We start from the raw sequence: 12,802 nt of genomic DNA on the forward strand, positions 1-12,802 counted from the left end.
AAAGGTATTGTGACATCATTTTTAACATGCTTTTAACACTATTAAAAGTCTTGGCCAACATCCCTCAAATGTGTCTAAAATAGTGTAACAAAAAAAACTTCACTCTTAGTACTCTTTTCCTGGCTTTTTATTACAGTGTTTTTTTGCGCCGTGAAAAATGCTTCCTTTCCCCCCTTTCCTGTCAATCATTGCTCCGCTCCTCCTCCAAACCTCCTCCTCCTCCAGCCATACGCTCACAGCGGCGTCGGAGCGACAGGCGAAGCATGCACGGAAGAGCAGCAGGGAGAACCACAGCAAACAATCATAAAAATAAAGGCATGCAAGCAGCACTGTCCCCTTATCTTAAGTCCAGTCAGTGGCCGCGGGTCTTCTTAGCAGTTTTCCTCCGGTGATTAGAACAGAAGAGGCTCTAAACAGCTCCGTGTTAAGCCTCATTTATGGTTCCGCGTTAAATCGACGCAGAGCCTACGCCGTAGGGTTCAGCGTATGGTGCGCGTCGCAGCGTAACCCTACACCGTAGGCTCTGCGTCGGTGTAACGCGGAACCATAAATCCGCCTTTATGGTGCGCTGGAGAGGAGCGGAGGCAGGGAGCTGGGTGGAGGGGGCGGTGATTTAGCGGGCCGTTACGTAACGGCCCGCCACCAAACCACATGCGCCGTTTTTGCACAGTTATGCGGAAAATCCCAGAAAGCACACAATACACTGAATGTTAAAAGTTCGTTGTTTTTTGGGTGTAATTGATGTCAAGACACCCAACAAAACACAAAAAATCAAGAAAAATTTGTTTTTCATGTCACAATCCCTTTAAATATAATTCTGCATCCAGTACAACAAGCCTACTTCTGTCCATTCCCAGAAATCGTCTGTCGACAACGTGGTAATATTGCAATTGGTCCTGCCAACTGTGCCCTTAGGATGAATGCGGCCTGCGTAGGTCTCTCGTCTTGCCTTCGAATGTTAGATGAGCGGGTCTGGAAGATTCTCGTTGGACAAACAAATTTAGACCCAAAGTTACTCCTTGCTGGGTGGTGAACTGTGCAAACCAAAAAGGAAAAACTCGAACTTAGCTCAAAAATGTATAAGAAAAATCAAAACTCTCTCAAAAAGGTCAAAATAAGTGAACAGAAGTGTAAAAAGCCAAAAAGTGTAAGGAGGAGCAAAAGAGAGTTGTAGAAAAAGTAGATGGAGCAAAAAAAGATGTAGAAAAGTGAGAGTGAGAGGAGACAGCAGCTTTTTCCTTCAATCGGTTATCACGCCCATTACGGGCGAGACTTTTAATCAGTTTTATGACTTTACCACTTTGCTCCCCAACTCGTGCCAGGCATTCTAGGTACCTTTTCAAGTACTTCTTTGTTTGGTTTGACCCGATGTGTATTTGTTAGTGGTGGACCATGACGGTCAGTTACTCCTTTCGTGTCACCTCGAAAAATGTTCATGTGTATTTCACTCTCCTTGGTTTGGGAGACTCTGTAACTCAAGACGTCGTAAACCAGGCTTGGATCACTACATAGTCATGTACAGTCATTACCAGGTGTCCAGTTATGTAAATACAACATTGCATGAACGATAACACATGGCATATTCTGCATGTCACCATTTACTGAACACAAACTACACAACAATACACAAGCAGGGTGTTAAAAAATAATCAAATGATGCTCTATACTTCCTGAGTGCTTCCATAGGAATTAAGAGGGTAAGTAGCAGCCAGTAATGCCGCATTCCATTTGTCCTTGGAAGTAGGAATTTCCGAGTTCAGAGTCGGAATTTTCAACTGGAACGTCCCTCGAAGTGGGATTTCCTACTCGGAAAGTCGGAGAATCTTCACCACCCCCGAGTTAACATTCCAAGATGGCTGCCCCGGCTGTAAACAGTAAGTAAAAGAGAGCTGTGCTCCTTTCTGTTTCCTCTTCATCCACCGTGTTGGAAAGTTGCAGAAGGACTGCATATTTGTCCAGAAGTTGCTTGTATTCGGACAAGGCAAGCACTAGAACAGCTTTTGTGGACGTGGCCATCTTGTTTTCCGACTTTGTAACTGGAACCCCGATAACTCGGCTGTGGCGCCATTCCCAGTTCCGAGTTCCGATTTCCGAGATAAATGGAACGCAGCATAAGTCCCGCCCTCCTTAGTAACTGTTGCTAACTTGGACAAATACCTTTGTTTACAGTTTTACAATGGCAACTTTTGAACTGCCAGTAAGAAAACCTCATACAAACCATACATCCATCCATTATCTATTGCCGCTTCAACCTATTCAGACTTGTGAGAATATCCTTCAGCCTATCCCAACTGTCTTCAGGCAAAAGGTGGACAAGTTATATTTTAGACTCTACAGGCCTCAAACAACAAGACTTCTAGAGCAATTTTGATGGACGAGACTAAGGTGTAGATTCACGGTCATATGGGCCAAAGCACTGAGCACAACATAAAATATATGCTAAAAATAGTCTTATCTAATAAACCAAACCCGCGGTGATGGTTTGGTCGCAGGACCTCGCCATCTCAAGTCATAAATTCCTCTGACGTTATTTATTCTACAGGGAACTTGACACCAATATATCAGTTGTAGATACACCTCCCTTTGTTTTTGCCAAATTGCTGTAGCACTCCAGACATTTTCTGATTTATTTCTGAGTCATATGTGATCTTTATAATATTTTGGGATTTTCTTTCTTACTGTATTTTGGGGGGTTTTAATTGTTTTTTTTCTTTTGTCTTACCTTCCTAATTGCATGTGCCAAGCTGCTGGAAAAATGGCAGAGAATGCAGCCCTGGAGGATTTCACTGAAGGGATGCTGTAGATCTTTTAGTGCAATGAAAGAGTGGGAAGAACAATAAAAATGAAAAAGCCTGATTACGCTGAAAAGACTCATTAACAGATATTTGCCAGGTTCATTTTTTATTTGTTTTCTTGATGAAGAGCAGTACGCCTTCTCTTGTTTTCTTATGGGGGATTGGATCAATAGAAACACATAATTGTAATCGCAATAACAGTTTTACTGAACAGAACTGATATATATTTGGCTTTTTCAAACATTTAACATTTCAACAATGCTTATTTTTCAAAATACATAATAGTTTTCAGTGTACAAATTTTACTTTAAATGGTGTTACTGTAGCAATTGATGCCACATCTCTTGCATATTTTGTTATAGCTCATCAGAGATATATTTTTAATATCACAGATGTCACAGTATGGATGGAGAAATGTTAAAGGGATCATAAAAGTGGCACTGTGTCTGTGATCGTTTTGCTTTTCTGCAGCTACACCTCACAGCTCACCACAAAGAGAACACCAATCTGGACAGTACATGGAATACAATATAAGATCTAACTGAGTATTCATATTATATAGGTTAAGAAATATTATGGACCCATGACGAGAGAGTTAGAAATATGCAATAACAAACATGTTTTCTTTTCATCACCAAGGAAGGTGCCATTGATTTTCCAATACAGTGTACAGTCAGGCTACTGATGTTTCAGAGCCGTAGTACATGCATAAGTCATGTAACCGATCAAACTGGATTAATGGTGCACGACCCGTTCCCCCTCAACCTCCATCACATGTACTGGTTCAAAAAAGAGCCGCTATTCCTCTTTTTTCTAGTGTAGGATCACAGAAGTTCTTACACACTGTCGGAGACTGAAATTCTCGCTGATGCGACTCAGGTGCTCAAGGTGATGTACTGTAAGATGTGAATGTCCACATCGCTTCAGTCCAACAATGTAGCTGCAAGTAATGTTACTTAGTGTTAATTGTTAACTTTCTAGTAGATGAGTTGGCAGCAGGCCACTGAGGCTCCAGATACAAAGCGGATTAGCCCCCGGAGTGTGTGTGTGTGGGGGGGGTTGATCCCTGATTATTCCAGTCAAAAAGCCCTTTGGGAAGATAATGAACCCTAAAGCTGCCTCCATTTGTTGATTTATATGTTATAGAAATAGTTACATATGCTGAAAAAAAAATGTATCACATATGACAGTGTGTTAATAGACAGCTCTAACAGTTAAAGTTGCTAAATTCTGAGAAATTTCAACGATAGAAGCCTTCCATATAAATTAGAGGAATTTAATGAAAATAAACTGTAAATTGCAGTTTAGTTTATTATACAGGACTTAAATAGAGCTTTAAAAAAAAGAAAGGAAAACACCTATTAGCATAAATCTTGGCCAAAATAATTAGATTACATTTTCATTCCTCAGTCACATGCACCAATAAATCAGGAGCATTGATGCCACACAGTCTGAACCACAGGAATACATCTAGTCATGAAGGATTTGATGATAGTATACCAGTTAGTAGCCCTCCAACCGGAAGGTTGCCAGTGAGACAATGAAACCTGCATCGTCACCGTTGGCCCAACTATTTCTGCAGTCCCAAGCCTGGATAAACAGATTGTGCCAAGAAGGGCATCTGATATAAAACTTATGCTAGATCAATACGTGGAATTGGATGAGCCAATGTGGCAACCCTACTACGGGAAAAAGCCAACAAAAATAAACTAATTACTGTCATGTTGTTTCTTTAATCTTCTGTTAACACCCAAGAACGTAAGCACATTGATGAATGAGGGATGCTCGTTGCCTTGTCTGTTCATTTGGCTGGCATCAGCTGTAAAGTATTTCATCCACTCAAGAATATTTAAATTGTTTAGCCAAATATACATCTGTATATGACCCTCCCTGCAGCTGCTAGTGTGTGGAAATCATACCTTACTTTTTCTATTTTTAAACAGAACCTTTAACTAACTTATTCTGAGAAAATTAGAAAGACTTCGTTAACAGCCCTGGAACTACAGAACAGAGAAGAAGAGCCAAAGATGTCTGATGAGAGACGGCTCTGCAGGTTTGGGAGGAGGCAACAGACAGCAAAGCAGGACCTACAGTATATGGCAACTGTACTTGCTGCCTTATAGTGTTTGGGGTTCTCAGTTTAAATACAGTGGATTGTTGTGGGTCCTAAACCAACATTAAAGCATTGAAGCAAGAAGCAGTGACGGTCAAAACAAGAGGACTGAACGGAAGGCTTCGACATCACTGTTGCTGCTGTAAATAAGAGACTAAAATATATTTGTTTCTGTTCAGGGAAGTTTTTTTTAGTTTTTAGTTTTTCACACAGCACTGTCATTGTCTTAGTGTGCTTGGTGAAATAAGCAATACACTGTATACATTTATTCAATAACATTTAATATTACTGCCAATTACAGAAGCACTTCAAGATAAAATATTAAGATAATTGTTGCGCTTGTTACACATTACATGTTTTCCAGGTGTGTTGCAGTGTGATACAACACATCTTTAGCACTTTTGTCAGCACTGTCACATCAAGACCCTCTGATTTAATGACCTGAGACGCGAGCGACAGGTGACCTGGACTGCGGTCCTTAACCACAGGTGAAAAAGGTCTTTCTATTGGAAGGAAGTTTCCAACGCTGCGTGGTTAAATATTCATTCTCTAGCACACCTGATCAATCAGGCCCACTTACAGCACGCCATTGACATTACTAAGGAAATTTCTTCATTTAGTACCACGATCAATATCTCATTACAGCAGCTTTATACTAGGTTGTCTCTGGGCAGATGCGCCAGCTTAATTCCCAGTAGATAACAGGCCTATCTGATCTGCCCATCTTCATCACATACAAGCATCCTGCTGAACAACACTTCTATTCTCAAACCTACATATGCACTCACTTTTTCTGAAAGTTCACTTGTTCAATGTGTGCCTTTGAGACTTTTAATGATTCATTCAACCTGGTTGTGAGCATGGGTTTCTGTATTTACGTGTGCAGCACAGAAAAGACTCTCAATGGGATTTGATGAATAACATCCCTCATGCATGGTGCACAGTCACACCAAAAATAAACTACACTCTCTTTTAAATCCAAAGTTCTATTCATCAGGACGTTGAAAAATCATGTGGTCCTCCCCAGGCCCCCTTGATGACTGATATATGAAATAATACATGGAAATGTATTATATAGAAATATTTTTTATTTCAAGTGTTCATTATATATTGAAATAAAATCACGTCTAATTTTGTCTTTAACAGTTTCTTTTTTTTTGTATCCCTATGAATACATTGGAAAATTGTATCTATTTCTCTATTTAATCTTTAGAATTTTTTAAGGTATAAATCTTTTGTTGGTTGTTTTGATTCTGGGAGTTGTGCAGACGTCTCAGAAGGGTATGTATCAAATATGTGCCATTAGGCATCTAGTGGTTAAAATGAAATGAATACAATGTAAATGAACAGCAATGCGTGACATGTGACAGTCAGAACGACTGCCTTTGTTTTTTCACTTGTGGTTAATGTTTCTCATGGATGAATGATGAGCTCCAGACTCTTTGGAAATGGTATTTTGCCCCTTCCCAGATTGGTTGACAGCAACAATTACTTCTCTAAGATGTCTGTCCTCATTAGCATTGTGTTTACACACACCTGAATGCTCCAGATTAGAAAACAGCCAAAACGTCTGTTTTATAAAAGGTGCTCACAATTACTGTTGATCCATTATTTATTCACTTGTTTTCTAAACCCATTTCATCCCATTCAAGGTTGTCCCTGGTATCACCGAGCAAGAGGCTGGATACACCCTGGAAAGGTCGATACTTAGAACCTTAAAACTCAACAACTGTGTACTTTTTTCAGATGCGACTGTCCTCGTTAAAAGGAAGCTCATGAAAAAAACACAAGTCAGTCAGATTTTACACATCTCCAAAGCAGTATGTAAGACATAAATACAAATTTTAAATAAAAATTAGAAAAATTGAGTGTTCAGCATTTGCGTTTTAAATCTAAATTGTGAATGTAACAGCTGGCAGAACCGCATGAGACAGCAGCAGGGAAGTTAATACTCCCTGTGACCGTTTGCAAACCAGCAGAACAACACTTCTTGGTTTCATGGATTCCTTTTCTCCACACTTGACCTTACACCGCGATGCTCACAAAGCTTTTTCACTTGCTGGCGAAACAGAGCTATTACTTTTTATAACTCAACCATGAAATGACAGCTGACCTCATCATAATGACATTAAAGCTATCTCTCTTTGTTTCAGCTGGAATGCAGCGATGTGCTCAACTGAATTCCCATCTAGGGGAACAATTTCATGCTAATCTCTAATAATTATACGCAGGGCCAGTAAGAGAGCAACAGGAGGAGCCAAGTGTAAAGTGAGTCAGACGTACGTGGGACGAGAATCCTGCACAAAAAACTGTAAACATATGAGTGTGATGAGTGATTCGTAAGTACTGGTCCAGCGCTGAAGTTACAGTGCCAAAATGAAAATGTTTCCATATAGATTTGTGACGGGGAATCAACGTTGGTGTCCTCTGGGTCACGCTACTGGCACCTCTCTTAATACTACCCCAAATTGCAGGTAACATCATGCAAAGCCACTGCATCTCAAAAGATAAAAGAGGAAATCGGGACAACTGAGCTGAGTGAATGCAGATTATGACAAAAGTGAAAAAAGAGAAGAAAAGCACGAGAGCAGCAGAAGAATACATAAGAGAGATACCCAGCAAGGGTCCACACAAGCTCCTGCTCTGAGGCCGAAGGCAGAGCCAAATTTGATGCCTCACTGTGCTTTACTGCTCTTCCAGTCTTTCTCCTGAAGCAGCTCGTCTTGGATCATTGCATTATACCTCTGTGTTGCTGCATCGACAGTCATCGCATGGATGCAAAGTGAGGTCTGTGCCTTCACATAAACAAGCCATGTGCTGCCACACTGCATTAGTCACAGCCTTAGTCTGGCATTTTCAAAGTCGGTACACCCACTGAAACTGCTAATAGATCCCCAGAATTTGATATTCGCCTAGCAGGGATCCTCGCAACGGAGGAGCCGTGTGTATGCCTGTGTGTGTGTGTGTGTGTGTGTTGCATGCTGCACTCTGTATTTAATAAGTGGCCTTCTGTCAGTATGATTTTAAATAAAAGGAAAGAAAAGCAAAGTGCACGAAGAACAAAAGTTTGACATGATTGTCTCGTTCTCTCCTGCTTTAGTCACAGCAATCACAAAAAAATCTATTCATTTAGAAAAGTACCCTTTCACAATGAGCGCCCAGAGCAAAGTAACCATAAACTGATATTTTATTCACTATACAGCTTGTTATGAAGCTCCTGCTAATGGACATGGTGCATTCGAGGACATTTGCAAACCGAAAATAACAGAATCTGCAGGCTTATTAAACCTTCTGCACAGCCCCTTTCCCCCTCTGACATTAAAGAGCAGTTTGTGGGAGAAGCTCTTCTCTGCGTCTTCTGCCTAACAATCAGCACCGTTCCTCTTCCTGCAACATCAAATTACCCGTGGCTAAGAGATATCCTCTCTCTCTCTTCCCTCCCATCCTCTCCCTTTCTCCCGCTGAGCTGGGTTTATAGGCAGCGGTCCGGCAGGGGTAATTTCTGCTACCACTCCAGGGAAATTACTTTGTGTTGTTAGAGAAAAAGAAGTTTGCAAACTGCTTTATCAAGCTCCTTGACTCCAATAACAGTCAACATTTGGATGCCGGGAAGAAATACAGTCTATAGATATCCAAATAAAACACTTCTGGTGATACCGGCGCACAGTGGGGGTAAAGAGCGTGCATGTGTGTTAGATCCCAAAATATTCATTTGACAGAGCCTTTATTTCTGCAGGAGTGACATTAGCCATGCACCATAGGAAAAAGATCACGTTTTCGAACATAAGCGTGTGCATGCATACACTCAAGCTCGTATCTGTTCTGCTCCTCCACGCTGAATAGTTCAGCTGTGCGTCTTGCTTGGCTGATGAATAATTTCTGCACTGTGCTCTGTTGTGGCACGTCTAGTGCAGCCTGACTGCACCACACAGCTAGAGCTCTGCATTTGCATTCTCCACACAACGCACACTAACGTACGCACACATTTAGTCGCGTGAACACCAATCTTGCAAACTGCCCCCCCTTCCCCCCATACCAGCACCATGCAGCCTTTCAGCTGCTTTGGTGTGGAGGAAGGCAACAAGCTGTTAAGACTGTTTTAAAAAGCAACAGCAGTTTCCTATTAGTCATTGTCTTTGCACGTGTTCTCCCAGAGTAACATCTGAGAAAAAGATTGTCGCTGCGACTCCAACAAATTGGATTAAATGGACGAACAAGCTAAATATACTAAATCCACAACTGTCGAAGAAGGTTGCGTGTTCAAATCTAGACTGCGTAGTGGTGGCATTTAAGTTCAAGGCCCATAAAGAGAAGAAATGGTGTTAAAATGTCAGCTGTGTTTTGAAGTGGTAGGCATGCTGATGTGGCGACCTCTTTGAGCTGTGGTTAAAAGGTTACTAAAGATTAGTAGAAGGTATTGCCGAGTATAGTCAGAGTAAGAGGCATTTTTAAGATGATCTGCACTGGCTTAGTCAAGGTTCCATCAAATCTGTTGCTTATCACTCTCTGGAGGAGTGGCTGAACAGTTTCCCTCACATCGTGGGGCTTTACACAGGAAAAATAAAGATGCTATATTGCACTCATGCTTTTTTAAATGTAAAACATGTACATCCTTACTGCTTTCATTGGAATTCAAATGCCAACTACCAGCTAGATTTGTCTAATCAAAGCACTTATTAATTGATTGCCAGCAAATGTGTCCTCATCTATAAGGAAAAAAAAAAACTAAAATGTCACAGTTTGTGGATAGTTCAGGTCTAACACAATGCCATAAAGAAAGGCAGCAGCACTGAGTTTAGAGGAGCAATTGTTTCTGCCCTCAGTTATGAGGGATATAATGGTGTGCTCCATTGACACACCTGAGTTGACTGTACTCCAAGTCAGAAAATTAATCTTTTTAAACAAATATGGCCGCTGCTAGCCATAATTAGCAATATCAATTCATAACTAAACTGTAAGCAATATTTAGCACAAAAGTGTGACAACATGTCCACTGATGAAAAGCAAACAGTATGTATGTCTGATTTCATGTAAAACATTAAGATAATGCTATTATTAGTCCAATTTACAGTGTTTATTTCGTTGAAAGAAGCAGCCATATCGGATACTGAAATCGGGGGAGGTGAGGTTTCTCTGACTTTCTGAGTTGGCATACCGACTTCAGGGGGCGCTCCAATTGAAATATCTGACTTGCAACTCAGAAATTCCAACGGATTACACTACAAGGCCATTTCCAAACAATGAGGAGTTCATCATTCTTCAATAAAAAAATATTATTCACAACTGGAAAAGATTTAATACAGTCACTAATATACCTGCAAGTGAGCATCCCAGGATGTTCACCCCAAGGTCAAACACTGAATTACGAGTAGACAAAAAATGTTCACAGGGATGTGGGACACTTCCTCCAGAACATTATGATTTCAAGTCATTGCTGCAACATTTTTTTTTCCCACACTACTTCTCCATTTTGGCTTAAATAAATAATGAAGTGTAAATCATGTGTTTCATTTAAGGTTGTATTTATCTAATGTAAAGACCTGCTTTGGACCAGATCATTTACGTATTATTTATAGATATGTAGAACCTTCTGAGTGAAAGTTGCTTTACTTCCTTTTTCCACCTAGTTATAAAGACACTTTATGGAAATCAATTTAAAACTTCTGCTTTTCACTGTCAAAAAGATTAAGGAGGTGATTTCAACAACACAATTAATACTGTTGCTAGAATTGATATAAAAACCGAGGCATTGATGCTGTGTTTGCCTCACTGTACAGCAGGTTGTGGATTTGAGAGCAGCTTAATAAAGTGAAACCACAAGCAGCAGTGCGAAGGATACGTGCAACCAAACACCTCCTACTGTCTGGGGGCTTGCTGGAAGACAGCGCTCCGCTCCTTCATCTATTCTGGACGAGTGGGTATTTTCCAACGTGATGGGACTCTAAATGCATTTGACCATAGATGAGAAGATCATGTCATCATCTATCACTGTCAACGGTAGAAAGTGATATTCCACAGTGTGCGACCGTGGATGGCTATTTTCAAGCTCAAACAAGCTGAGCTGGAGGTGTACATTTAAATAGAGCAGAAAATATTTTTATTGTGGGGTAGTGCTACACCTGAAAGGAGCCAAATAATCTCCAGATTGTCTTTTACATGCATCTTATTACAGGCATCTATTACAGTCTAAATTGGGTTTGTATCCAACAAGTTAAGCTGGTTTCGGCTCAACAGCATTGCATTAATTACAAAATATTGTCATTATCTTATTTGCAAAGACCTCTGTTGCTGCACAGGAATCCTGGGGTGACTGCCTGAACTGGCAGCTTGTCCTGCCAGCCTAGCATCTTTGGAAAAAAAAAAAAACTGATTCAGAACTCCCTTCTTCCTCAAACATATTTAAGAGATGCAGATAGAACAATAAAGCCTTTATTATGGGAGTCGTTTTAAGTGAAATTTCAATAATTTTTACACTAAATTCAGGTAAAATTGTAGATGAAACAAGGATGCATTAAGGCACAAAGCTAAGTTTTCCACAGCAGGGACATTGCTGCTGTTAAGTTCCTGAGATAGATACTGCAGAAAAACACAATAGCTGTCAGTGAGCGATGCGCAAAATAACAGAGCAGCGGCTTGTAGTAAGATCTGCAACAAGGCAGAGGGGTACCAGTGGCTGCACGGCGAAAACAGCGTGTCTGCAAAGGAAATAAGTGGCAAGGCAATCGGCAGAAATCAATTCATGAAAGAGAAAGCTCCTCATATTCCCTCAAGCAGCAGAGCAACAATTCAAATACAAGCGGCCGGAAATGTACTTACAGTTCTGAGGAACTGAATCTCATCCTCGCCTTCTCCACCTTCAGCCATGGCTGCAAAGGAGCCCGTTCAGACCCCGCTGGCTCCTCTCTCCTGTCGATTTTTAGCATATAGCTAATCCACGGCCATACAGAGGGGACGATACCGCAGCATGGACCAGTCAAGCCCCGTTGCTCACGCCCCGCTGGCCGCCCGGAGGAGGTGTGAGTGTCAGCAGCATCGGTGGGCTGGAGCGACTGGGGACGCTGTGGCACAGATACAGATACACATACAGATACAGATACAGATACAGCGGGGTCTTTATCCTCGACGTCACCGCCAGGGCTTATTCATACAAACTTGCAAGCGCCAATTTTCCAATAATGAGTGTGTCGAATGCCGATGATGATGACTATGCTGTGTTGGAGAGTCTCTCGGGCAGCATGTTGAAGCGTAAAAGCCTGAATTATGGTACCGCGTTAAATCGACGCAGAGCGTACGCCGTAGGGTTACGGCGGAGCCTACGCCGTAGACTCTGCGTCGGTGTAACGCAGGACCATAAATCAGCCTTAAGCGGCGCGTCACCGGAGGAAACACCGCCACGTACTGCGCTGATCCCGGTCAGCACCATGGCCAGCGCCCGCCGCCGCCTCACGGCTCTTCTGCAGCAACTTCTACCAGCAGCCTGTTTGCTGGCTGCTACACTCATACAAATATTGTGCTTGATCTACTTAAAAAAAAAATCAACTTTTTGCATGAGATTAGGCCTATTGGTGTCATTATTGACTCAGACCTGAACTTCAACAGCCATCTAAAGTTTATCACCAAATCTGCCTATTACCACCTAAAAAACATTGCTAGAATTAAGGGGATTCTGTCTAAACAAGACATGGAAAAACTTATTCATGCATTCATTTTCAGTAGGTTGGATTATTGCAATGGCATCTTTACAGGCCTTAACAAGAAATCAATCAGGCAGCTGCAGCTGATCCAGAACGCTGCCGCCAGAGTCCTTACAAACACCAGGAAACTGGACCACATTACACCAGTCATGAAATCACTACACTGGCTTCCAGTGAGTCAAAGGATAGAGTTTAAAATC

General features: G+C 41.4%; 1 protein-coding gene across 8 annotated transcripts in view; it reads right to left on the reverse strand.

The window, feature by feature from the left end:
- LOC133462280 (ryanodine receptor 3-like) overlaps positions 1–12,031 on the reverse strand; it is a 139,807-nt gene extending 127,776 nt beyond the window's left edge. For all 8 annotated transcript variants that reach the window (XM_061743443.1, XM_061743445.1, XM_061743441.1 and 5 more), the window contains exon 1: positions 11,725–12,031. In XM_061743443.1, coding sequence (XP_061599427.1) covers positions 11,725–11,772 — 48 coding nt within the window. In that variant the 5' untranslated portion in view covers positions 11,773–12,031. The remainder of the gene's footprint in view (positions 1–11,724) is intronic.
- Between the last annotated feature and the right edge of the window lie 771 nt (positions 12,032–12,802).

The sequence above is a fragment of the Cololabis saira genome, chromosome 16 (genome assembly GCF_033807715.1).
Source record: "Cololabis saira isolate AMF1-May2022 chromosome 16, fColSai1.1, whole genome shotgun sequence".
Classification (NCBI taxonomy): domain Eukaryota; kingdom Metazoa; phylum Chordata; class Actinopteri; order Beloniformes; family Belonidae; genus Cololabis; species Cololabis saira.